The following is a 25,508-nucleotide window of genomic DNA, read 5'->3' on the forward strand; positions in this document are numbered from 1 at the left end:
TGCAGGAGATCATCTGGTTTTATTTAGAGGCTGTTGGTCATATGGTGGGAAGGCATATAAGGTACAAAATTACAGACATTTAGTTCACTATACAATACAAATCATTAAGTCTTTACAGGTCATTACAGAGTCTTTGGATTTTTCTTAACTCCCATTTCACATGTAGGAAATCAACAATCCCCCAATCAAAATCACTTCCTTGTGTGAACCTGTCATATTTACAGAACTCCACACAGAGGCTCCAAAACGCCCCCAACACGATTAATGAGCAGCACGCAGAAGGCACGAAGAGTTCCTCCAAGAAGGGTGCACACAGGGACAAGGGGGTTGGGGTCTCAGGCTGCACAACCTGTCCTGGAGGTGAGGAGTGACAGACAGACAGATGGAGCGGCGACCCTGGGAGCTAGGAGGTGTGAGAGCAGGCAGGCCTCTGTCAAGGGTGGCTCATCTTAGCCCAGAAAACCTCCCAATGGTTTCACAGACAAGGGAGCTTAATCCAAGAGGAGGGAGAGGAAGGAAGGGGCAGGGGTGCTCCTAAGCCTTTCAGACTCCTCAGGGGCCATTCACAGCTCACTAAGCACACAGGGCCCTTCATGCCAGCCTCGCCAGCCCGACTCAGCCCCGCAGCTGGGCTTTCTCACCCTCCTGCTCCCTCTGGGCATCAGCCACCCCCACTGCCTCCCCCCACGGTCCCCTGGGGTCTGCAAAGCAGGCAGGCCCCGCCCAGCCTTGACCTGTCCTCAGGCAGCCTGGGGGCCCCACCACTCCTGCTGTCTTACTGAATCCCAGAGCCTGACTGGCTGACATTTAAACAGGTCTGTCAGCAAGGACAGAAGACAGAGGGAAGGGGGAGCCCCTCCCTCCCGCCCAAACACTCTCCAGCCACACCCTACCCCCAAAACCCTCAGGCCACTGCCCTGCCAGCAGCGCTGACGGATGAGGGTGCCTGGGGTGGCCTGTGTGTTGCCCTGGCCACGGGGACAGCTCACCAGGAGGACCAAGCAGGGGCCCAAACTCGCTTCATTCTGAGAAAACCCCAGGCGAGCCGGGGGCTACAGACGGGAGCAGCAACAGTTCTCGCGGGAGGAAGAACCACCTCTGCACACAGGGGCCCTGGCCACTGGCCCCCAGTCCCAACAGCACAAGGCCAAGGGCCCTAAGGAGATGCTGCCTCACTGGGTAGGGACACCAAGCCCCAGTGAGTGCGGGGCAGGGCTGGTAGGAGACGCTCAGGCAGAGGGAACTGGGGATGTTTGAAAGGCAGGCCCCGGGAGAAAGGGGGGTGAGGCCTCCAGGGACAACAGGGCGGGAAGGAGCTGACCCACATCACCCAAGGCTCCTCTCAGCCTCCGCAAGCTCCAGCCAAAAACCTGCTCAGGGCAGTGGCCCTGCCGTCGTTTCACCCACTTTAGCTCAACCAGCAACAAAGTGAGTGCAGCCCCTCATCCCCCAGCTGACCACCCCAGGCCGGCTCTAAGAGGCTGTGACGCCCGTCGCGGGGCAGATGGGCCCCAGCAAGTACTGGGCTCCGTCCATGAGGATCACAAACACCCCGACCACTTTCTGGTTCCCCACATTGTCTCTGCAAGTGTGGGGTGCACAACTTTCTGCCCCTAGGCAGCTCACGGAGACTGGGAGCAAGGGCCGCCCTCCCAGGGACAGGAGGGTGTCCACAGAGGAGGATCTCACACTGGAAACGAATCTGAAGGAGAATGTCTTTGTTGGGAAGGATGTTGCATAGAAAAGCTGACACAGAATTAAGAGCACTTAGTTCAGGCACACGCCTTGCCTGGCAGGGGTTCCCCCAGCAGACCAGTGGAGGACAGAAGGGAGCGCCAGGGGTGGGACCCCCAGCCTCCTGCAGACCTGGGGCTCTGCCAGCCCTGGCCCCGAAGGAAGGAGACAGGCTTCTTGTGGCGGAGGGCAAACCACCAGCCTGGAAGCTGCACCTGGGGAATGAGGAAGATGCCTTCTGCCCGGGTCAGGGCACCTGTCATGGGGGAGCCCCCCACCCCTCCCCAGAGCCCCCGGCCAGCTATCCGCTGGGGCAGCAGATGGGAGCAAGGGCACACCGGGCCAGGTCACTAAAACCTGCAGACTCCATGCCAGGCTGCTGTGCCCTGGGCGCGCGGAGGACTAGGTAGGCTGGGAGCCGCTTCTCGGGGACACAGAAAGAGCTGGGACGGGGAATCAGAGGCTGGGGCTCCCACACACTGGAAAAACCAGTAACTCTCCTTGGTTTCAGCCTGTTCACTGTGAGAACCCTTCCAGCTCCCAAGCTCGGAGTACTTGTTGAGACGAAGGGTGCGATCTTAGACTCCCGGGCCTGTCCCCTGTTCTAAATCGGACCAGGGCAGCTTGGGGTGATGAGATCTTGTTCTGGGCGGGCGAGCCCATAGCCGGCAGAGCCTGCACGAGGCTCCATCCTGTCCTGCGGTCCCGGAGGCACAGGAGGAGCACGCAGGCCGCCTTCAAGTGAGGGGCTTCATGTTGCTAGAGAACCGAGTTTCGTTGTTCTTTTTTTTTCAAGCTTTCTGGCTATCATTTTTAAGAGTCTAAACACGAGAACTGAAGAGGCAGCCTAGAATGCTGTGTGCAAACTCCAGCTCCAAGCTTCCATCCCCAACTACACGGTGTCCCCAAATCTTGCTCACAGCACAGGCCCAGTGGCTCCCATGATGACAGGCAGGGAGGCAGCCGAATGTTCGTCACCAGGCCACTGACCACCACCTTGGTAATTCGAGAAGCACTGATGGAAAAAGGGCTCAGGGCCAGGGCTGACTGGCCCATGGCTCCTAGAGGTCCCCAGGGGTGAACCCCACCAGGCTGCAGCCCTGGGCTGAGCGGGCATCAGGGCACAGAACTGCCATGAAGCTCAACTGGTCTAAGGACCCTCCCAGACCCCGAACTGCACCAAGGAAGGCCGTGACGCCTCTGAACGCAGAAGCACAATCACCACCTCCTCCCGTTTTTGCTGTCAGCTGAGAGTAAGGCCACTTGTGCATCTGTGTTTAAGACACAGGGAGGAGGTGAGTGTCCTCTGGCCCCTCCAGGAACCCCCATCCGAGGCAGCAGGCTGGCCGTTCCACAGCGGTCACGGAGGCCGGTGATGTGCAAGGTGGGCCCTGGGCACCAGTGCTGAGCGGACGATTGTGGCTCGCGAACAATTTTAGATTTTGAAAAAATAAATATAAATAAATATATTCCAGGAACTCTGTGAAGGGAATAAACGGCAAAGAGAGAAAACTTTCCAGGTATAAAGACGCTGAAACACCCACAAAGACACCTCTAAGAAACCCCACGGAAAGAAAGAGGGAAAGAAGGGGCAGGCCCGGGGCCCAGGCACTTAGAGGAGCCGGCACTTGGGGGTGTTGGGGGTAACTGGGGTGCAAGCCAGGACTTGAGGCGCTGGAGGCCACCTCCATAGAAGTGAAAAGGCACTAGTTAACAATTATGTTTTAAATTAAGAGGTTAACGGGGTCACCAGAATAGAACAAAGAGCAACAGCAGCCACGAGTGGGCAGCCCCAGGCCCAGGGAGACCACGGGGACCTCACCCTGGGCTCCTGAAACCTTCCACCTGAGGTCCAGCTGAGATGCGCCCTCACCCCCTGGGGAGAGGGCGAAACGGGGCCGGGTGGGAGGGGTGGGTGGTCACCAGCCCCACGTCACCGTGCAAAAAGCATTCCTGGCCTGTCTCCAGGGAGAGCAGCTGGAGGGCCCCCCAGGACTATCCCCACAAAGGCTTGGAGGGGCCCGGTGCCCTCTGCCCATCACCCTGGAAGGATGGGAGGCAACTGCCCCGCCACTCAGCTGGCCCAGGACTTGCGGTTCTCGGGGTTTCCGTGGCCGCGCTCGGCCCGCAGCGCCGTGCCCTCGGTCTTGGCCAGCGCTGCCGTCAGCGAGGCCAGGTTGGTGGCGGAGCCGGAGAGCAGGCCACTCTTGCGGGGCTCGGGGGCGCCCTGCAGACGGAGCCCGGCGCTGCGCCTCCGTCCCACGCCTGCTGCCCTGCGCACGCGGTCCGGCCTCACCAGCAACCCGTAGCCGGGGTTGCACTTGAAGTACTGCCTCCCGCCGATGGAGCCGTCATTCTTACCTGTAGAAAGAGAGGACAATGTGGAGGCGGTTCCCAGACCCAAGGGACCCCCATGTGCCCGAGGAGCTGTGCCCCATGGAAGGCATGGGGCCCGGGCAGTGCCTCCCGGCAGCACCGGTGGTCACTGCAGACAGACCTCAGCGGCCTCAGACACGGTCAAGGCCTGGCCACTTCTGATGCCCACGTGCCAAAGCAGAGCCCGCTCTTCCCCCTCGGCACTGACCGTTTTCAATCTGGACAGTCAAAATGCAAACCAAGCAAGGAGGTTGTGAGGTAGAATGATTATTTTTTCTAAATCTATTGGATGGAAACTGGCAGATTCCCAAACTGAAGCTAGAGAGATGTGCTTTCTGGTGGCTCAGTGGTAAATCCACCTGCCATGCAGGAGACTCGGGTTTGACCCCTGGGTCAGGAAGATCCCCTGGAGGAGGAACGGCAACCCACTCCAGGGTTCTTGCCTGGAGACTCCCATGCACAGAGGAGCCAGGCAGCTACGGTCCACGGGGCCGCAGACAGTAGGACCCAGCTGAGCAACTAGACAGCAGCAGCTAGTGAGCTGCCACCCTGGTGTGCCAAGGCACGGAGACGTTTCCTTCATACAAGCAAACAGAAAACGCTTTAAGTGAACCAAAGCACAGGGCAGGGGATGAGGACTGGGTCCCTGATCCCTACCTGTCCACCAAGCTTCCACCCAGGGAACAGCTGCCCTGCCCTGGGACATACTGGCAAGAGGGAGAAAGGCAATCAGGCAGGCAGAGCTCAGTGTGTTGGACGCAGAGAGCCCCCTGTGTCTCCTCAAGAGAAAGTACGTCCACACAAAACTTGGATGAGTACTCCCCGCTGCCTTACTCGCAACGGCCAAAAAGTGGAAGCAACCCAAATGCCTATCAGCTGACAAGTGGATAAGCACCACGGGGCACCTTACAACGGGGCCGCACAGGCCATAAAAAGGAGCAAGTGCCGACAGGCTGCAGCCAGCTGAGCCTGGGGCGCTCGAGAAGCCACGGAGGCTAGGGCCGCTGTGACTTCATGAATAGCGAAGTCCAGATTAGGACCTTTCATATCAATGTTGACAAACAGTATAGATTCATGGTTTACCTGGGGCTGGGGGAGGGGAGTGTCTTGCTAATCAACATACGGCTTCTTCTGAGGGGGGGATAAATCCATGGTAGGTCCGTCTAGTCAAGGCTATGGTTTTCCTGTGGTCATGTATGGATGTGAGAGTTGGACTGTGAAGAAGGCTGAGCTCCGAAGAATTGATGCTTTTGAACTGTGGTGTTGGAGAAGACTCTTGAGAGTCCCTTGGACTGCAAGGAGATCCAACCAGTCCATTCTGAAGGAGATCAGCCCTGGGTATTCTTTGGAAGGACTGATGCTAAAGCTGAAACTCCAGTACTTTGGCCACCTCATGCGAAGAGGTGACTCATTGGAAAAGACTCTGACGCTGGGAGGGATTGGGGGCAGGAGGAGAAGGGGACAACAGAGGATGAGATGGCTGGATGGCATCACGGACTCGATGGACGTGAGTCTGAGTGAACTCCGGGAGTTGGTGATGGACAGGGAGGCCAGGCGTGCTGCGATTCATGGGGTTGCAGAGAGTCGGACATGACTGAGCGACTGAACTGAACTGAAAACCCATTGTAAAATCAGGTTGCACAACTCTGGAAATATAGTACGAACTGCTGAACTGTACCCTTTAAACTTCTGGATTTTTTGTTATGTGAACTGCATCACAATAAAACTATTTCCAAAAAACAAAAAAAAACCAACCTGCAGTTCATTTGCTATATACAATGTAGCTAGACCTAGGGGGCATTATGCTAAGTGAAATTAGTCAGATAGAGGAAGACAAATACTGCGTGTTATCTCTTAAGTGTGGAACTGAAAAAATAAAACAAAGGACTATAACAAAACAGAAGCAGACTCGCAGGTGCAGAGAACAAACTGATGGTTACCAGCTGGAAAGAGGGAAGCGAGAGGCCAAGACAGACGTCGGGGATTAACAGGCACAAGCTACTGTGTATAAAGTAGGCTACAAGCATCCATCATATGGCACCTGGAATACAGCCAGTGTTTTATAATACCTTTAAATGGAGTATAATCTATAAAAATTTTGTATCACCAGTTTGTACACTGGAAACTAATACTGTAAATCAACTGTATCTCAGTTTTTAAAAAACAACAGGAAAGTAATTCTTTAAGCCCTGCCCTCAGTTTTTCTGCAAATGATGATGTCTTGGCTTGGAGGTGAGCCGTTCTATACAGGAGACACCTCTCCTTCCATCCTCCTGCTGGGGGCCCAGGAGCCTGGGGATGTCTGGGGAACACCTGAGGCGTCTGAGCCTCCACGCGGGCATCAGCCTTCGCAACCTGAGCTAGCGCAGCACACAGAGCTGCTATGGCACTTCAGACGCAGCTGTTTCTGGGACTAAAACCTAAACCCCAGGATTTAAATTCATTATCGAATTAATATTTAGTAGCTTTCAATGAATGTCTTAAGTTTGTGACAAATCTCTGCAAGTTATAAAAAGAGAGAGAATCTGACTCTTAAAACACTTAGGAGAGCCTTATCTAGCGAAAACTCCTGATTTTGAAAAGTGTTAACTGCGGGGCTCAGAGAGGTCAATGATGTGCCCAAGGGCATACAGCAGGTGCTAGGCAGCGCCCACACTTTTCAGCTAGACTGCAGTGGGCATGGGGGCAGGCACCTGTCCCAAACTAGCATCACTCACCTGAAGGTAAGTCCAGCTCCACTCCAACCCAGGTGCCCTCCTGAAAGTCGGTGGGCCCCACGTATCTCACGACGCCCGTCTTGTTGGTGCCCACCGTCACGTATTCTCCTTCCTTGAGCCACTCTGGGACCTCACTGGCTTCTTCCGAATCTGAGGAGACTTCCAGCTTTCCCAGGGCCTGAACCCCAGCGCCACCATCCCCCAGGTCCCCCGAGGCCGGTGGGTCCTCCGCTGTCCCTAAGGGGCCGCCGGGGTCCCCGCCAAGCATGCGCGTGAACGACTTCAGCTCCGAGGTCCGCACCTTCTGGATCCTGAACGGAGAGGCGGGAGCAGGTGGCTGGAACCGGGGCTCTGAGGGCGGCGGTGGCCTGGAGACGTTGGGCTCTGGGCCGGGGACTGGTCTCCCCTGGGGCTGGGTGTCCTCTGGCTTCTGGGAGGCGGCAGGGTAGCTCCTGCTCGCCTGGTTGGGTGGTGGTGGCGGGCCTGCTGCCTGGTTCTGCTTCTCTGCAGACGCCCCGGCTGGAGCCAGGGCTGCACCGCTGCCTGGTGTCTTTCCCTCCACCGAGGCAGCCGGGGGCTCGAGGGCGGCCAGGCCGGGGCCCGGAGGGGTCGAGGCCATGGCATCCAGACCCGGGCCACAGGCGTCCGACAGGGTGGCGGTGGAGACACTGTGTGAGAAGTAGCCGCTGGATGCTTCGCTCAGGGGACTGGGGGGCCCATCCCCACCCTCGGGGGCCGGGGAGGTGGGTGTCACTCTCGGGGGCCCATCACAGGTCTTGGGCACAGGGGTGGCTGGCGGGGCCACAGGCATGCTGGGGGCCACGTGCAGCCCCCCATTCTCCCGCTGAGCCTGGAAAGGGGAGAGTTCAAAGTTAGGCATTCCTCCCGAAAGCCTCAAGGCCAATCCCGCTGTTGGAGACAGACAGCTCTGATGGTGGAACTCGAGTGGCCTTGCAGCAGGGCAGAAGGTTCCCACATCAGCTCTCCGTGCGACCTCTGAGCACGGATAACAGACGCCAACAGGCTGCAAGCCACTGCTGCCCCTCCCTGCCCTGACCCGGGCTGAGCAAGGCAGCCCCGAGTGCCCCTCATTGCCACCCCCTTCCATAAAGCACAGCTCCTATAGCTGCCTATGATAGTATGGTTTCTAGTTAAGAATTACACATTTGGTCTGAAATGTCTTGTTTTTTTGGTAGAGAACTCCTAAAACACCTGGGGTTTCCCAAATGCTATGAAGGTTTCCTGATACTCATAACAAGCCCCTTACGACCACATCTAAGTTTATGTTAAGGGGGGTGACTTTTGGAAAACTCCCAAGGGAGGGGCTGGTTGCCAAGGGGACCAATCACATGACTAGAAGGGTGTACATTTCCATCCCATCCCTGACCTCTGGGAAGGGGCTGGAGGCTGACTCACTCACCAGTGGCCAACGCTTTAATCAACCATGCCTATGTAATGACCTCCACAAAACCCCCATAAGAACAGGGTTTGGAGAGCTTCTGGGCAGGAGAACACGTGGCGATGGGGGCAGAGCCCAGTGCCAAGAGAGCACGGCAGCGCCTTGCCCTCCCCTGCAGGTGTCTCCCACCTGGCTGCTCCTATGTTAGTTACATCCCTGTCTAATAAGCTGATAGTCTAGTAAGTAAAATACTTCTCTTGGGTCCGCTCCAGCAAATTCACTGAACCTGAGGGAGGGATCAGGGGATCCTCTGGTCTGGAGCCCGTGGGACCTGGTTCTGAAGTGGGGGCAGTCTTGTGGGGCAGAGCCCTCAAGCTGCGGGGATCGGATGCTGTTACCAGGTAGACAGGGTCAGGGCGGAGTTAACTGTGGGACACCCCTGCCTGGTGGTGGGAACGATGACGCGGGGCTGCAGCTGGGCAGTGTGGTACAAGACGGGCAGGAGAGCCTTCACATAAAACACGGCACATGTGAACACCCAACTCCCTCTTACACCTCCTGCACTCAGGCCCGGAGCTCCGCTCTCTTGGGAACGGACCCCCCAACCAGCACCGACTTCCTGGGGACGCTGAGAGGATAGCTGGAGGCCAGCAGAGCACGCTGCTCCTGCAGAACTGAAACGGTGGCCTCCGCAAGGGATCCAGACGTGCCAGAGCACAGCTCGGCAGGAAGCAACAACCCCGAGGCCTGCGGGGCCAGGAGGCAGGGCAAGAGGAGGGACAGAGGCTGCCTGCAAGCTGCACCCTTCCTCTGAGACGCTGCCTTTCGAGACGGTGCTCAAGGCTGGTCCCACGGCCCGCGTCAGGGTCACCGATCCTGGAGACTCATGGGCCGAGGAGCAGCCAGCCCAGCGAGCAGGGCTGAGTGAGGCCAGAGCTGCGCTGGGCTTCCCGCCTCTCAGCCCTGGGTCTGACTCACTTCAGCAGAGCTCCACGGGCCCTGCCGCGCTCTCGGGTGTTCCTGCCGTGGTAACTGCAGCCACCGGAGAAGGCGGCAGATTATCTTTCTGTTCCTGATGCACCATGACAGGGAATGGGAGACGGAGTGGGAAGCGGGCTGTGGGGCGAGAAGGGTGCTGCTCAGAAAAAGAAATATGTTCTCAATATTTACGGAAAGATTATTTATCTTACAGGAATGGCCATTTTCCATTTGAAATACAGGATTTATTTGAACTGGGAAACAGCTGAGATCTATAAGTCTCTTACAGTTACTTGGCTTAACTCAGCAGTTTGATAAATCATGCATTTTCACGTGAATTGTCATTTATATTCCTGTCTCTGGAGGCCCTCCTTCCCCCACAAGGCACACTCTCAGGGTACGAAATTAACGGCACCTCTTGAGATTAACAACCCATTTTTGTGATGGATCTCTGGGCTGCAAAATTTACTAAATCCAGTAGATCAATAACTGTCACCAGCATAAATACTCTAAAAGACGAGGCAATCCTTCAATCATTTTTCTTTTGCAACTTGTACATGTTTTATTTATCCTTTTCCATTCTATTTTTAGTCTCACTGACCAGGCAGGGAAGAATACACAGCAAAATTTAGGAGACTCTGAAGTCTGAACAGTAACCATGGTTCTGACATAGTCCGCAGTTCCCTGCTCTCTGGGGATAAAGCCGTCCCCCAGTTGCAGGATCTGCTGAGGGAAAGACTTAGTCCTGAGGAGTGGACGGCCCAGGGACAGTGCCTCAGAGCCCCATCAGCTTCTGCCCCATCAGCTTTCACTGTGTCCTCTGATGTGGGCCAGGAAGGACTTACTTTACGACAAGGCCCAGAGAGGCTATTCACCCACAGCCTCCAGTAAGGGAAAAGCCGGGGATCAGAGGTCAGATCCATAGCGACAGGAAAGAGGAGACGGTGGGGGCGGGGGGCTGGAAGGTGAGCTCTGATTCCCCGGTTCTTGGTTCTTTCCCGCTGAGCCAAGCGCAGCTCTGATCCTTCCGCTTTGGCACTGTGGGTTCCCACTCAATTGGAGTTGCTATGTGAGTGGGAATCTCCCTACCTCTCTAGGTCACAGTTTAGCACAGACATTCCTAAGGCTGCCGGAAAGCCTGGATCTGGGCAAACCCTCAGGGAAGCACCCTTGTGTAAGGGTCTGCCTTTGCCGCACTGGCCTGGGAGCCCCAGTTCTGCCTTGAGAAATCATTAACCCGACTCATGGGGGCGGGGGCAGCTCTACCTTTGGTTAAATTCGTGAACACCTAAGATTGAAATGGGCCGTGCAGAAAGGAGTGAACTCTTGGACATCGGAATTATCTTTCAAATTATTTGGCCTCTTTTGCTCCTGTTTTCAGAGAAGGCAATGGCAACCCACTCCAGTCCTCTTGCCTGGAAAATCCCATGGACAGAGGAGCCTGGTAGGCTTTGGTCCATGGGGTCACTAAGAGTTGGACACGACTGAACGACTTAACTTTCACTTTTCACTTTCATGAATTGGAGAAGGAAATGGCAACCCACTCTAGTGTTCTTCCCTGGAGAATCCCAGGGACAGGGGAGCCTGGTAGGCTGCCGTCTATGGGGTCGCACAGAGTTGGACACGACTGAAGTGATTTAGCAGCAGCAGCAGCAGCTCCTGTTTTAATAAATAAAAAACTTCCTATGGAAGACACAGCATCTCCTCAGAGGATGAACAGCACAGTGGGAGAAAATAGATTTGCTATTCATAAGATGAGAAGTGCTGTTCATCTGTGGGAGATCATAAGAGATGATTTTCTCCCCCAGCTTAGCGTCAGTCTTTTCACGCTGATATCATGAATCAGAATAAAATGTAAAACTGAGAATTAAGCCAACACTTGGGATAAGGAGATGGTTCTGTTTATAGAAATCGCCTCTGCCTAGCAGTGGGCTATTAAAACAGCAGACTACATTAGCAGTCAAGCACCTAAGAGTTTAGCAATCATATGATTAACAAGTTGAAAATAGAAAAGTATAACAAGCAAAACAGAGAGGGAGAAGACAGTGACCTACATTATAGTTCATTATCGAGACGGGAATGCTAAAATTAAAAGCCACGGGTGTGGACTCCACAGTTGCAGCACTGGGGCCACCCACCGTATGTGGGACAGCCACAGAGAAGGCACCACCCGGCCCGACCAACTCACCTCAGCCATCCTGGGCGACCCGACGTCCGGAAGGGCCGACTGCACCATGATTCGGGGCACGGGCTGAGGAAACAAGGGAGCGAGTGGGCTCGGGGGAGCAGGGCAGACAGAACCAGAGAAGCCTTCCTCTGAACAGATGGGAGAGCTGTCAGGAGGACCCACCCAGAGGGAACTTCTACAGCTTGTAGGGATTCTGACAAGTCACTGCCTGGCAGGGCTGCCAGGGGCTGGGCAGGGGTGCTGTACTGGAAATATACAAAGCCAGGAGCAGAGTCAGTGGCCCAGCCCCAGCGACACCGGACACGGGCTAAAGACAGTAAGGAGTTGGAGGTGCTCTCTTTCCTTGCGCACGGCACATGTTAGCCAGGGGCTATATCTGTACATGGAGCTCTCTGGGTGGCTCAGTGGTAAAGAACCCACCTACCAATGCAGGAGACGTGGGTTTGAGCCCTGGGTTGGGAAAATCCCCTGGTGAAGGAAATGGGAATCCACTCCCATATTCTTGCCTGGGAAATCCCAGGGACAGAGGAGCCTGGCGGGCTACAGTCCCTGGGGTCGCAGAGTTGGACATGACTGAGCGCACATGAGTATCACTTATTATCTATCCATGGGAGCATTCAGGACCTGACAGAGATGTGCGACAGGACAGATCAGGAAAGGCTTCAGGGGAGGTGGAGCACAAACCCAGCCTTGCCCAGCCAGGGAGATTCCCGGTCCAGAGGAGCGCAGGCGGAGCCGTCACAGGCAGCGAGGGGGATGAGGACGGACGCCAGTGTGGCTGAAGCAGAGGGGACAGGCATGCGAGCAGAGGCTCTGGGGTCTGAGCGAAGCTCCTGGGCAATGGCAAGGACCCCCAGAGCTCCTGGGCAGAGCGGGCAGGGTGTGAAGAAGACCAACCTGCCGGTGGAAGGCAGACTGGCTGCAGAAACAGTGCAAGAGTGAGGCGGGCAAGCGACAGGCGCCAACAACAGAGCAGGGCTGACGGGATAAGAGCCTGAACCGATGCGCACAAGTGGTATCATACGAGTGGAGCCGGTTCCTTACGGATGTGTGTCAAGGAACAGCTTTTTAAAACAGAGCTGAAAACCACACAAACACTGGCCCCAGAAGAAAGAAAAGTCGGGAGGAGGATCTGGTAACCCTTAAGGAGTCAGCAGCTGCTGCGTTCACAATGGCAGGTGGGCACAGAGCAGACGCAACCACCTTGGAGAACCCTGGGGCCTGCCACGCTCTGCGTTTATTTCCCCAACCAAGGTCTGGCCCCTTCCTGGGCCTGCCTGCTCCGAAGCGCAGGTCTGGAGGTCACCTCAGAGAGCTCGGCTCTAAGAGGGCTCCGTCCGGGCCAAACACCTACCCTCAATCCCATTTCACAGGAGGTGTCAAAGCTGGGTGACGGGGTTTGTTGCCACACAGTACCTTGATCTATCTAGTCTGCCTGTCCTGGGACCCTGATCTGTCTAGTCTGCCTGGCCTGGGACCCTTTTCAAGTCCCTCCCTCCAGCCTGGAGCATCCGGTTCCTCCCAGGTCCCAGGTGTGTCTGGGTGCCAGGGCTCCTCTGATGTCACGCCTCCCCAAGAGTCTGCAGGCATGAAGGCTGACGCCCCAAGTCTTGCTTCCTTCCTAGCAGCCCAGACTCTTAACTGAAGGGAGAAAAGTCCATCTGGAACAAAACAGCCCACAGAGAAGGGTGTCGACCTACATTCATACACCAAACAGCTGCGTTTTAGCAAAGGTACTGCTACAGCCCATTGTGCCCTGGGATAGCCTCTGGGAGAAAGGTGTGAGAAGCAATTAATTCTGCTAGGGGTACGGGAACAGCAGCAGCATCTGAGAAAAAGGCCCAGAGACGGCCCATGGCAGGAGATATAGCCACACAGCTGGGCAGATGTGGGGATAAACTAAGGGAAGACACGCTCTACCCTGCAGACACTGGGGGGCACCTCGGGGTGAAGTCCCGGGAGAGCCAGGGTCAGACATGGGTTTAAGAAAGACAATGGAACGTTCAGAACCAGGCCTGAATCCCCCAGCCTCTCCCTCGACTCCCTGACCAGGAAAGACCCCCATGCCTCCCACCCAGCTCCCGTCACACACCTTGCCTGCCCCAGGCCTCCTTTCAGGGATTCTCCGTTTCGAGCACGTACCCTCCAGTCTGTCTTACGGTCCCTTCAGTGCAGGGGCTAGCACCTTCATTTTTATCTTCCCCATTGTGTCCGAAGACCCCCACGAATGGAAAGGTGTTCAGACCATATCTCTCAGTAAGGGCAGAAAAAAGTTTGTTAAGCTGGAACCCCAAAATACTTACATTCTTCAGTTATATCTTATTTAAAACAGACAAGATTCAGATGAAACATTCTCCTTTAAAGCACAAAAATGTAAAAATCCCACCAAGATGGAGCTACAGCCACCCAGGATGAAACCTTTTCTATGTCCTCCTAAATGGGGTAATAGAAACATATACTTTTCTTTATGATTCAGAATAATTTTTAAAACATCCAGTAAATGCTTGGGAAAGTATCTGCTTGACTGGGATGCAATACTGGAATCCAGCGGAGGCACAGGCCTTCCTGAGGGACAAGGCCCCAGCTTCGTGGCTCCAGGCTTCTGTGCTGAAGACCTCACGCTTCCCCTCACTGTCCCTCATTCTCCACAACCACTTCTTTCCACAACCCTCCCCCACCCCCCGCCAGAACCACTTCTTCCTGAGTAGCTCAAACAGTAACGGATCTGCCCACAATGCAGGAGACCTGGGTTCGATCCCCGAGTCAGGAAGATTCCCCTGGAGGAGGACACGGCAACCTACTCCAGTATTCTTGCCTGGAGAAGTCCACGGACAGAGCAGTCTGGCAGGCTATACAGCCCATGGGGTCAGAGAGAGTCAGACATGACTGAGCAACTAACACTTAAACTTCTTGATCAGGCAACAGATCTGCTCTGTAGAGACATCCGCCCAACCCCTAGATGCACCTGAAATGGCTGGAACCTATGCCAACAGAAAGACCCCATCAGGTCTGCATGGGTCCTGAGGGTGAACTCAGGTACTCCAGCCACACCTACCTCTCCGCTTCACACAGTAGGCACTTCACGGCGCCCCCTCCTAGGAATGGCGGCCAGACAGCAGCTCTGGGTGGCAGAGCATCACAGCAGAGTGCTCTCCAGCAGAGGACGTGCTCAAGAGGGTGGGGCACAGACACACGGACCACAGGACTGGCCGCAGACTAGTTTTCACGGAAGCTGGGTGACGAATGCATAGGGATCCACCACAGTGTTCACTCTGTTTTTGTGTATTTCAAATTTTCCCACAATACTGCCCTGCCTGACAAACTCCACTGGGGCTCTGCCTTAGTGGGGCTCTCCTTCATCTCAACAAGGACTCAGGGACTTTGCTGGTGGTCCAGTGGTTAAGAATCCACCTGCTAATGCAGGGGACATGTGTTCAGTCCCTGGTCCAGGAAGGTGCCACGTGCCTCGGAGCAACTGAGCTGGTGTACCACACTGCCGAGCCTGCGCTCTGCGACAAGAGACGATGCGCCAGGGAGAAGCCCGTGCCCCATGACCAGAGAGCGGCTCCCAGTCACCGGAACTCAAGGAGGCCCGAATATAGCACTGAAGATCCAGCACAGCCTCCCCCCACACAGAAAATAAGTAAATAACTCTAAAGTATTTTAAATACTTAAAACAGAAGAAGTAAGGACTCAGGTCTCAGGTGCACAAAGTGTTGCAACAGTGCTGTGGGAATACGAAGACCAGAAGGATACAGGATCCCTCTTAACAGGGCAGCAATCCAGTCTAGGGGGAAGGACGCGTATGCAAAAAGCGAAAACATCAAGGAAGACAACAGGCATCAGAATGAAAGTTTCCAGGCAGAGAAGGTGCGGAGGAGGAAGGGGTTATCCGGGGACCAGACGGAGAACACCTCCATGGGGGTGACTGCACTTGGAGACAGACCCTGAAGACACAACAGCTCCCTGGGGGTGCCAGGCGACCCATGAAGAGTGCCGCGACAAAGGCAGGCTGCCCTTTCTGTCTGGAGGCTCCCTCCTCTCACTTCCCTGCCCGGGAAAAGCTTCTCAACCTTCCAGGAGGTCTTCAAGAGAGGGAAGGATCTGGAGTGACCAGAGCTGGGCAGAGGGAAGGGAGGTCAGGGCGTGCGGAGAAGGCCCTGTAAGCTTGGGGTGGATTTTCACAGGCAACGAAGAGCTAGCAAAGGAACTGAATGAAGCGGTGCGAAGAACTAGGCTTACAGAAGATCATCCCTAAAGGAGGAGACAGAAAATTTGGAGAAATCAATTAAGCAATTGCGTCAGCGGTTCGGCAGAGCACCAGAAACGTAAGAGCCTGAACTTGGATGATAAGAGGAAAAGGAGACAGAAAGGAGGATTCGGAGATGTGGAGGTGGCCAGCAGACAAACACCTGGAGACAACCAGGGGCGAGAGTGAGAGGCGGCGCCGGGAAGAGCGGGCGGCAGGGCGAGCGGGGCGCTGGCTGCAGCGGGGGCAGCACGTCGGGGCCACGCACCAGCTTTCTGTATCGGGCGACGGCCTCCGGTGAATTCAGCAACCTTACTACGGGCACCAAAAATACCTACAAAGTGTGCGGAACTCTTCAGCGTGCGATCTGTCCTTCACACAGAAGGGCTCACATTTCCAAATGGTACTGTTTGCATTTTAATGCTCCTCTGCATACCCCCCATGCAGGCGGCTGCCTATTTCGAGAGCTCAAAACATTTCAGATCATAAGTTCATTAATCCTTACGACACATCTGGTAACTATTAATAAAAATGACTGCAAAGTATTTTGCAGCTATAAATATTAAGAAGTCCCATGAGGAGTGTGAATATAAGTATAATTATCTACATTTCACACTTCAGAAAGCGAGGCTCAGAGGCATTCACCTAACGGTTAAAGGCTGGATGGCTACACCAGGGCGCTTTCCTGAGTGTGGCTCAGGTCTAGTGGACCAGCACATGAGAGGCACAGGGTGGCGTGGAAGTGCTGTGGGGACAAGGTGACAGTCACTTCTCAGACCCTATCTCATCATTTTTCAACTCTGACTTTCATACGCCACCTGAATGAAACCAGAGCTCAGGATGTCCTAACTAGGCATAAGAGCTAATTTGCCTGGAATGAAGTCTTAACTCCTTGACATGATATGAAAGCACATCACCTCTCACGAGGCTGAGCATGCTTCTTATCCAGAGACTTCCCTGCGCTGTCCCTTCCCTGAGGGACTCATCGCCCACCTGGTGAAGACCTAAGCCATTGTTAAGTCTTAACTGGAGCATGATCTACTCTTCCTGAAACTGCAGATAAAATGCACCCCCTCCCCACACCTTCACCTATAACCTCAACACACCACCTATAATTGATTTATATATATATAACCTAATTATCTGTCAATCCGTCTTGACGGGGATCATTCTCAACTGCAAGCTCCCTGCAGGGTAAGGATTATGTCTCATTCATGTCTCCATGAAAGAACTTAATGTCTGCTGACTGAACAAGTAAATAAGTGAATGACTGACTTATGTGATATAAAGGCTGAATCGTACACTTAGGATTTGGAAAAATCCTATCAAATTCCAAATTTTGAGCACAGGAGTAGGTAGAGGGGAGAAAAGATGTCTGTTGAAGGAACTTAATTAATACTTTGTTCAAAAACACTGAATTTTCTGATACCTTTTTTTTTCTTGTCTGAAAACGAACCTTTCCTAATAATCACCCCTTACCATGAATTTGATAAATTCTTCGAAAGTCATGTTCTAATGGTTCCTAGGTAAATATGATCCTCTAAATCTTTTTTTTTTAACTCTAACCAATCACTTTAATCCAAGCCTAGGAAAATACAACACGAGATGTAAGATTTATTCTTGCCATAAATACTCAATAGCCAACCTTTGATTTTCAGGCTGATAAAGTGAGAAAAACATAAAGAACACTACCAAGCTGAACACCTCATCTTTGAATATGTTTTGGTAAAAGTAACAAACATTAGACAAAATCAGACATGTACAATTACCTAAAGATCAAGAATCAGCAATAGTTTAATCAATATAAACAGATTTTGAAAGGTTATGTTAATCACAGAGGCAGGGTGCTGAGCCCGCAGTGACAGGGAGAGCTGGCGGTGCCCCCAGTAACCGTGCAGGGACCGGCGGCTGCAGCCACTGTGGGGGTGGAGGAGGCACCTCTCAGAACCACCCCGGCTCACACAGCCAGCACCCCCACCCCCTCTGCCAGGGGTCCACAATCAACCTCACGATCTGCACTGTGGCTTTCCAAGAGGATCCGGCTGAGACCGTGCTGGCCGCGGACGACACCAGCCCTCGTCTCCACCCAGCAGTCAGAGTTGCCAGTTTAAGGGAGTAACTCTCATTCTAATCACTCCCTCAGTTCTTTGGGTAAGCCTGATCGCCTCTGGGTTGCGCCTCTGGGTTTCACCTCTGGAAGTGGCAATCCAGTCCACAGGAATTCTCTGAGTAATGTCAGAGGGAGGACGGTGGGTGGCCACCAGCTGGTCCTTGCCAGAGACACTGTTACCCTACTTGCCACATGCTCCTTCCGGCCAGCAGCAAGCATCCACGTGTCAGCATGGGATGGTGACTTCCCTTCTCTGACCAATATTACAATCCCTCATGAGGTCTGTACATTCACTTGAGTAGATTCCTCCTTCTATCTGCTTCCAAATCCACCTTCCAACTGCAGTGAGAGGAGCCTCCTGAGACACAAATTTGACCATGTCACTTTCCTGCTTTATGTTGTCAATGCCCAGAAATAATTGTTTTTAGAAAGAAATGGGCCAAAAAACCCGAAGATAGATTCTATCCAGTGTTTTTCCACAGCATGACTAACTCCTCCTTCAAATACTCTATGGATTGATTCTATAAATATTATCACTTGCTGTTTTTAATCAAATCCAGTGAAATCTCTTCAGGTCACAACCGTGCATTAAATTCTGTTTCTTGACTGTGTCTCAGTTCTGCCCCTCACTGCACACTGTGACCTTAGACATGGCGTTACCTACCTGAGACTCATCCTCACCTCTAAGTCAGCACCTAACATTACCCTTTAACTCTGTGCATCCAACATGGCAACCAACAGCCAGGTGGCTTCTGAGCACTTGAAATGCAGCTGGTGTGACTGAGGAAGTGGATTTTTTATTTTACTTAATTTTAATTAATAACATATAAATTTAAAAATTAAAGTGCCTTTTAGTATGTTTTTGTAACGCCTTGGGCATGCGCATTTATTTTTTCAATTCTATGAACTCTGGATGCAGATCAAGTTATTTCCAAGGAAAATTTACTATCTGAATCGAGATGTGCTAGAAATGTAAACTGCACACCTGATTCTGAAGACTCTACAGAAAGAAACAAAGAGAGGAGGAGATCTCAGATTGTTTTTTATACTGATGACAGGTTGAAATGACGATATTATGAATATACTGGGTTACGTAAATTATTTAATTCAACCTGTTTCTTTTTACTTTTTCAAGTGTGACTACTAGACATTTTTAATGGCACACATGGCTCACATTATATTTTCATCAGACAGCACTGCTGCTGAGCTGATGTATATACAATCCCTGGCACAGTACACACCCAGTACATGTCTAAAGCGCCATGGTAACCCTAGTTACTGGAATTTCATGCACTGTCTTCCAAGGTACTTCTCTAGATCTAAGTAAAACAAGTACCAGGTGCCTGTGCTGAGTCGCTTAGTCGCGTTGGACTCTGTGACCCCCACGGACTGTAGCCTGCCAGGCTCCAGGTCGCCTTCTCTATTCTAAAGGTTGTGTCAGGAGTTGAGGACACAATATGTGCAAAATCAAACATGCACACAGTCCTCCTCTTCAGAAACAGGCACTCGGGGTCTAACCCCTGATATTCCTATTTAATTCCAATCACATAACACAACTAAAGGGCTGCCTTGATGGCCCAGTGGCTAAGAACCCACCTGACAACGCAGGGACACGGGTGTGATCCCCGGTCCAGGGAAAGCCACACGCTGCGGGACAGCTAAGCCCGTGGGCCACGGCTGCTGAGCCCACGTGCTGCCACTACCGAAGCCCGCATGCCCTCGAGCCTGAGCTCCAAACAAGAGGAGCCCCCACAGTGAGAAGCCTTCACACGGCAGCTAGAGTGGCCCCGGCTCGCCACCACTAGGGAAAGCCCACAGCGACAAAGACCCAGCAGAGGCGAAAATAAATGAATCTTAAAACTAAAAGGCACACTTCTGTCAACAAGTAACTTATTTATCAGTTGATAAAAGTGAATGAGCCTGTCCTAACAGACCTCATGGTTGGATGGCATCACTGAGCCAATGGACATGAGTTTGAGCAAACTCCGTGAGATGCTAAACAACAGGGAAGCCTGGCGTGCTGCAGTCCATGGGGCCACAAAGCATTTGATAGGACTTAGCGACTGAACAACAATGTGTATGTTAGCTCAACATACTTAACATCCTACATATGGAAAATTTTAAACACTGATATTTCTGAAATTGTCAGGAAAGAGGCAGTTTCTTATATATTAGGGTTTAGCTAGTTTACTTTTTAAACTTCTATGTGATAATTGGTAAAACTTAAGTATTTATGTGGCAAAAGATTTCTCTTCTTAAAAAATAGGGTGTAATAAGTCACTATCTACTCAGGTTTTCAAGTATCCATGAAGAATGAAGGATAATTTATGAAACATAGTGAAGGGAAAGCCGCTCAGTCGTGTCTGACTATTTGCAACTCCACGGACTATACAGTCCATGGAATTCTCTGAGCCAGAATACTGGAGTGGGTAGCCTTTCCCTTCTCCAGGGAGTCTTCCCACTCCAGGGACTGAACCCAGGTCTCCCGCATTACAGGCAGATTCTTTACCAGCTGAGTCAACAGAATGGTTGTTAATCTAAAAACTTAAAAACAGAGTCTAAATCTAGACTGTCCCCAGCTCAGTATATCCTCCAAGCCAAGAATGGTTATTACACTTTGAAATTATTAAAACATCAATAAAAGAATACTTTGTGACATGTAAAAATTATATGAAATTCAAATTTCAGGGTTATAAATAAAGTTTTATTGGAACAAAACCAGACCCATTGTTTAGCCTTGTCTGTAGCCAGTTCTGCCAGTTCTGCCAGCAAAGCCTAAAATGAGCCTAAAATAAAACTATCTGGCTCTTGACCAAAAAAGCCTGCCAACCCTGGGTCTACAGACTCATACAAAAGTACACAAGGCCTATTTCTGAAAAATAAGTGGAAGATGAGGCCTCTTCAAATCAACTCCTATCCTGCCTCAGAAACTATCTTCTTTTCATTATTCTACAGATTAGCTACTAACCCTGACTCTGAAGCCAACTCTAAGTTGCCTCTGAAGGCAACTTCGTGTCTAAGTATGTCAATATCCCATACATTTCTGGGGCGAAGATGTAAGATGTTATGATCTTGGAAAACAAAACAGAGATAAGAGTCTCATTTCGTAAAGCAGTAAGAATTGCCTAAGAAATCATCCACAAAGCAACTGAACAGAAATCATTTTCCTTGAAGTTTTTCAAAAGTCTGTATTTCAAAAGGTCTGTACAAACTTCCCTTTATTAACACAAGAACAAGCAATATAGCATAACATATCCAAATATAAACTACGGGGGAAAGAACCTTTACAAACAACCTGAATACTTAAGTAAAACTCAAGGCTAGAAAACAAGGTCTGGATCCTTTTTCTTATTTTTAGTTAGTTACGATGATGAACCCTTGGTACTAACCTGGTTATCCAGTGGTTAAGACTCCAGGCTCCCAATGCAGGGTGCCTGGGTTCAATCCCTGGTCAGGGAACTAGATCCCACATGCCACAACTTAAGCCTGGAGCAGTCAAATAAATAATTGTTTTTTTTTTAAAACAGCAGCTTCCTTCGAGACAAATTCCTACACCTCAACCAACTGAAATAGAACTTAAGAAGAAAAAACAAAGACGATAAACCGTACAGACACCACAGCAAGCATTCATACAGCCAGCCTGCTTCATCAGAGGACGCTGAGTGATGAAGAGTCTGGAACAGCATCTAGTGCACAAGGGCAGCACCGGCAGCTGTGTCTGTTTCTCCCCATTTGGCACATGGAGCACTCACTCACATGAGAGCTGGAAGGACTACCTAAGCATCTCTCCAGCTGGGTCAGAGATGTGCAGGGCACTGCTGTCTCTACTCAAGGCCCTGTCCACCTACCACACTGGAAGCCGTATTGAAACTGGAGACAGAAATCCTTGTGGTCAGCAGGGTAGGCCTAAGCAAAGCCCAGGACACTGGAGAGGAGCTGACAGTAGAGCAAGGACAGGCCAGGAACGGGGCTGTGTTTCTGACAGTGGAAGTTGAATGTGAGCATTAACTCAGATGGTAAAGAATCCGCCTGCGACGTGGGAGACCTGGGTTCACTCCCTGGGTCAGGAAGAGCCCCTGCAAAAGGGAACGGTAGCCCACTCCAGTGCTCTTGCCTAGAGAATTCCACGGACAGAGGAGCCTGGTGGGCCACGGTCCACGGAGCAGCAAAGAGTCGACACGACTGAGCGACTGATACTTGCACTTTTTTCTGTCATTAACTCCTTAATTCCCCAAATGAACCAAAGATGCCATTTGGAATTCAGAAGTTGGAAGTACATAAATAGCTTCATCTGAACACCAACTTCTAGACACATGAAAAAAGCTATTATGCCAAATTAATTCAATCTAACTAATTAGGGAGCAGGAAGTTCTTTCAATTATTTTATGTGCTGTCTGAGAAACACACTTGAATACGAGTGCAGATTTCATTAATTGCAGTTCATTATTTTCCAGATTCGTTACTAAACTTGCTTCAGAAGGTCAAAGACAGCAATTTTGTCAGCTGCCACCTCTTCCGGTGCTTGTACCCTTTGCATTTCTGGAACTCAGACAGAAACTGATTACAAACAAAAAACAAATCTCCATAAAAATGAGAAACGTAAGTTTTATAAATATGTTCAAGCCAGATGATTTTGTAAAATATGAGAAACTTTGTCTTTAAAGACTTCCTTAAAATCGTTTTCTTTCTTTATAAATTTATTTATTCCTCAGGATGAATTGTTAACTTCGATCTTAAAAGATCCACGCATCTTCTCAAATACTGAAATATCCCCCCCCGCCAAATAATAGAATCTTGATCTGAGAACCTGCTGATTCCAAAGAACAAGTTAATAAACACTAATCTTTTCATTAGCGAGTGTGTGTTTGTATCTTTGCATGAGGGACGGAACTGAACATTCTTGTTTGAAAATGTCAAGGACACTCTGATTAAAAGTACTTTTTTGTTAATAATCATTCCTTCATTACTTCTGCTTCTCTTCCATCTAATCTAACAAACAAAAGAGGAAATATGACTGGTAGAAACGGGACCTATTTCATTCCTCGGTTCTTACTGGGAATATTTTTACATTTTCAAAATCTTATTTTTTAAAAACTAGAAGTGACAGAAACCCACGGAGATGTTGCAAGAGGACGCTGCTGTCTATCAATCACTGTACTCGCTCACGGTCATTGCCTCCTCTTCGTTAATATCACTTCGTCAGTCTGCGCCTCTCATTCTGCTGTCTTCCTGGAACCACCCTTAGACAATTCTTCCCTGCCTTCTGGGTTGCGATCCCTTGAATGCTTATACAGTCAGCTCTCTTAGTCATTGTTCGGTCAAGCTATAAATAACTCCTTTAATCCTTCCTCATAAATCATTTCTGATGTTATTCTCTGAAATAATTCCAGTTGGTCCAACGAACGTCCAGTAGTAAGGCACCCAGAACTATGTGCAGTGATCTAAGTGTCCTCTGATGAGGCCAGAGAGAATCCAGGCATGTGTTTAGGCGGGCTGCTGTGTCTCTGCCAGTGTGACTCTTCCAGAGAAGGAGGTTAAGTCTTCAAACTAACTTGGGACAGAAACAGAAAAAGCAAGAAGCTTTAAGATCTTTCATCACAGTTAGGCGGGAAACAGAGAGAGAGAGATGGCTTAAATGATGAAGAGAGAAATGAGTGTGCTTGCTTACGCTATGGCCTGCTGGGTTACTCTGTGCTGTCTCTGCGGTTCCACTGTTGAGTGGATTCTAGGGGATTTCTGTTTAGTTTTAAATTGTATTTCTTGATTGTTTCGGCTGTGCTGGATCTTCACTGCTGCGTGCGGGCTTTTCTCCAGCTGCAGTGACCGGGCTCCTGACTGCTTCTCTTGTTGGGAAGCACGGGCATGAGGGCGTTCAGGCTTAGACAGTTGCAGCGGCCAGGCTCCAGAGCACAGTCACTCCTCAGTATGTGGGATCTTCCCAACCCAGGGAATGAACCCATGTCTCCTTCATCGGCAGGCAGATTCTTTACCACTGAAGCCACCAGGGAAGCTCCCAGTTTAGATTTTTGTACCATCTCACATTACAAATCTTGGGCAGTGTTACTCTCTACTGTCTCTAAGTTTTATGCAACGTTCGTGTCAAAATTTATCCCTTCCTATATTGCAAGAATTGATCCAGCTTTCTCTTAGGCATGTGTACTGATTTCTATTTTTCTGGGTTCTATCTAACACATTATTCTAAAATCTATGTTAAGTTTTTTTAGTGTGGTATTAATTATTTAATGACTATTTATATTGGCCATTGAAATGAATGTACTAACAAATCACTAGCAGCAAATAAAAACCAGAATCAAAATAGAGAGCAAACTTGGAGGTATATGTGTATTTCTTTGATACACTAGACACCTCACACTGAGGTACAGCAAAGCCAGGCAGCGGGCAGGGTGGTGGCAAATGTTCATCAGCATAAATTTTATCTTAGTATTACTAGATTAGTGATACAGAGGAAGGCATGGCTTCCATAATGCATCTGTTTCCATAATGCATCTAACAAGACCTCCTATAATCTCCCCGGTAGACAAGGGGAAAATGGGGGTAGGAGTTACTGAACAGGCAGAGCTGAAACACGTCCATTGGCTACTCTGTGGCTTGGGGAGTGAGCTCCAGTCACATATGACAGAGCTCTCTCATGCTTAACGTTCCATATTTTGTTTGTGACTCACATGCAGAGTATGCCCTTCAAAAGTTTGCAGATGCTAATAAGAACAAATGTATCTTTAAAATAATGATTCAAAGAATATCTTGCTAACCTAGGAATGCTGAAACAAAATCGAGCTGAAAACTTTTAGGAATGAACCTGAAGATTCTTACTGAAGTATTTTTATGCTTCAGTGAAGGGGCTTCTCTGGTGGCTCGGGGGTAAGGAACCCGCCTGCCAAGCAGGAGACTTGGGTTCACTGGATAATAAAATGGCAACCCATTGCAGTATTCTTGCCTGGGAGACAGAGCAGCCTGGTGGGCTACAGTCTATGGGGGTCACAAAAGGGTTGGACATGACTTAGCGACTGAACAACAGGTGAAGTGAAGTCACTCTGTCATGTCCAGCTCTTTGGGACTGTGGGCTGCAGCCCACCGGGCTCCTCCGTCCATGGGATTTTCCAAGCAAGAGTACTGGACTGGATTGCCCTTTCCTTCTCCAGGGGATCTTCCCATCCCAGGGATTGAAGCCAGGTCTCCCGCATTGTAGGCAGACGCTTTGCCATCTGAGCCACCACTAGGGAAATCAACGTGATAATAAAAACAGAAGTGCACTGGCCAGAGTGTAAGCAAATAAATAAGCAAATGAGAAAAAGGGGACGTTACCTGATGAGAAGCACAATGAACTAAAACTTGCCTGAAAAAAAACAAAAGTGCTAGCATGTGCCGCTTTGGTAGAAGTAATTAGTCGGAAGAAAGATAATAGGTGCACTATTTTCAAGCAAAGGGATTATAGTATCACTTCTGGGCTCCCCACTTCAGCAAGACCCTGGCAAGACCACTGAAGAATGATGAGGCATTTATTATAAGAGACACAAGTTGACATCTTTAGCTGTTAGGTCTGGAGAAAGCCGAGGAGAGTAAAGAATCTTTAACTTCTGGGAGACAGCAGAAAAAAGCGGAGGCAAAGACTGGGTGGCAATAAGCCAACTTTTTTCCTGAAGGACTCAGAGGGTCCACAGAGAGAGAAAAAAGTTCAACTTTTGGGTATCAAGTCTGATTTCCAAGTGAATAGGCTGCCATTATAGTGATGATTACTG

The 25,508-nt window shown here is 50.8% G+C and overlaps 1 protein-coding gene across 3 annotated transcripts in view; it reads right to left on the reverse strand.

Moving 5' to 3' along the window:
- KIF13B (kinesin family member 13B) overlaps window positions 1-25,508 on the reverse strand; it is a 205,515-nt gene continuing 180,007 nt past the window's right edge. Inside the window, exons 38-40 of one of the 3 annotated variants that reach the window (XM_027964609.3) lie at window positions 11,393-11,455; window positions 6,828-7,677; window positions 1-4,095 (exon numbers count right to left, since the gene is read on the reverse strand). In XM_027964609.3, the coding sequence (XP_027820410.3) occupies window positions 3,809-4,095; window positions 6,828-7,677; window positions 11,393-11,455 (1,200 nt within the window). In that variant the 3' untranslated portion in view covers window positions 1-3,808. Of the gene's footprint in view, window positions 4,096-6,827; window positions 7,678-11,392; window positions 11,456-17,411; window positions 18,110-25,508 lie in introns of those variants that run through there. The other 2 variants (XM_042243543.2, XM_027964610.3) reach the window with 2 other exon arrangements.

Source organism: Ovis aries, chromosome 2, assembly GCF_016772045.2.
Source record: "Ovis aries strain OAR_USU_Benz2616 breed Rambouillet chromosome 2, ARS-UI_Ramb_v3.0, whole genome shotgun sequence".
NCBI classification, from domain to species: Eukaryota; Metazoa; Chordata; class Mammalia; order Artiodactyla; family Bovidae; genus Ovis; species Ovis aries.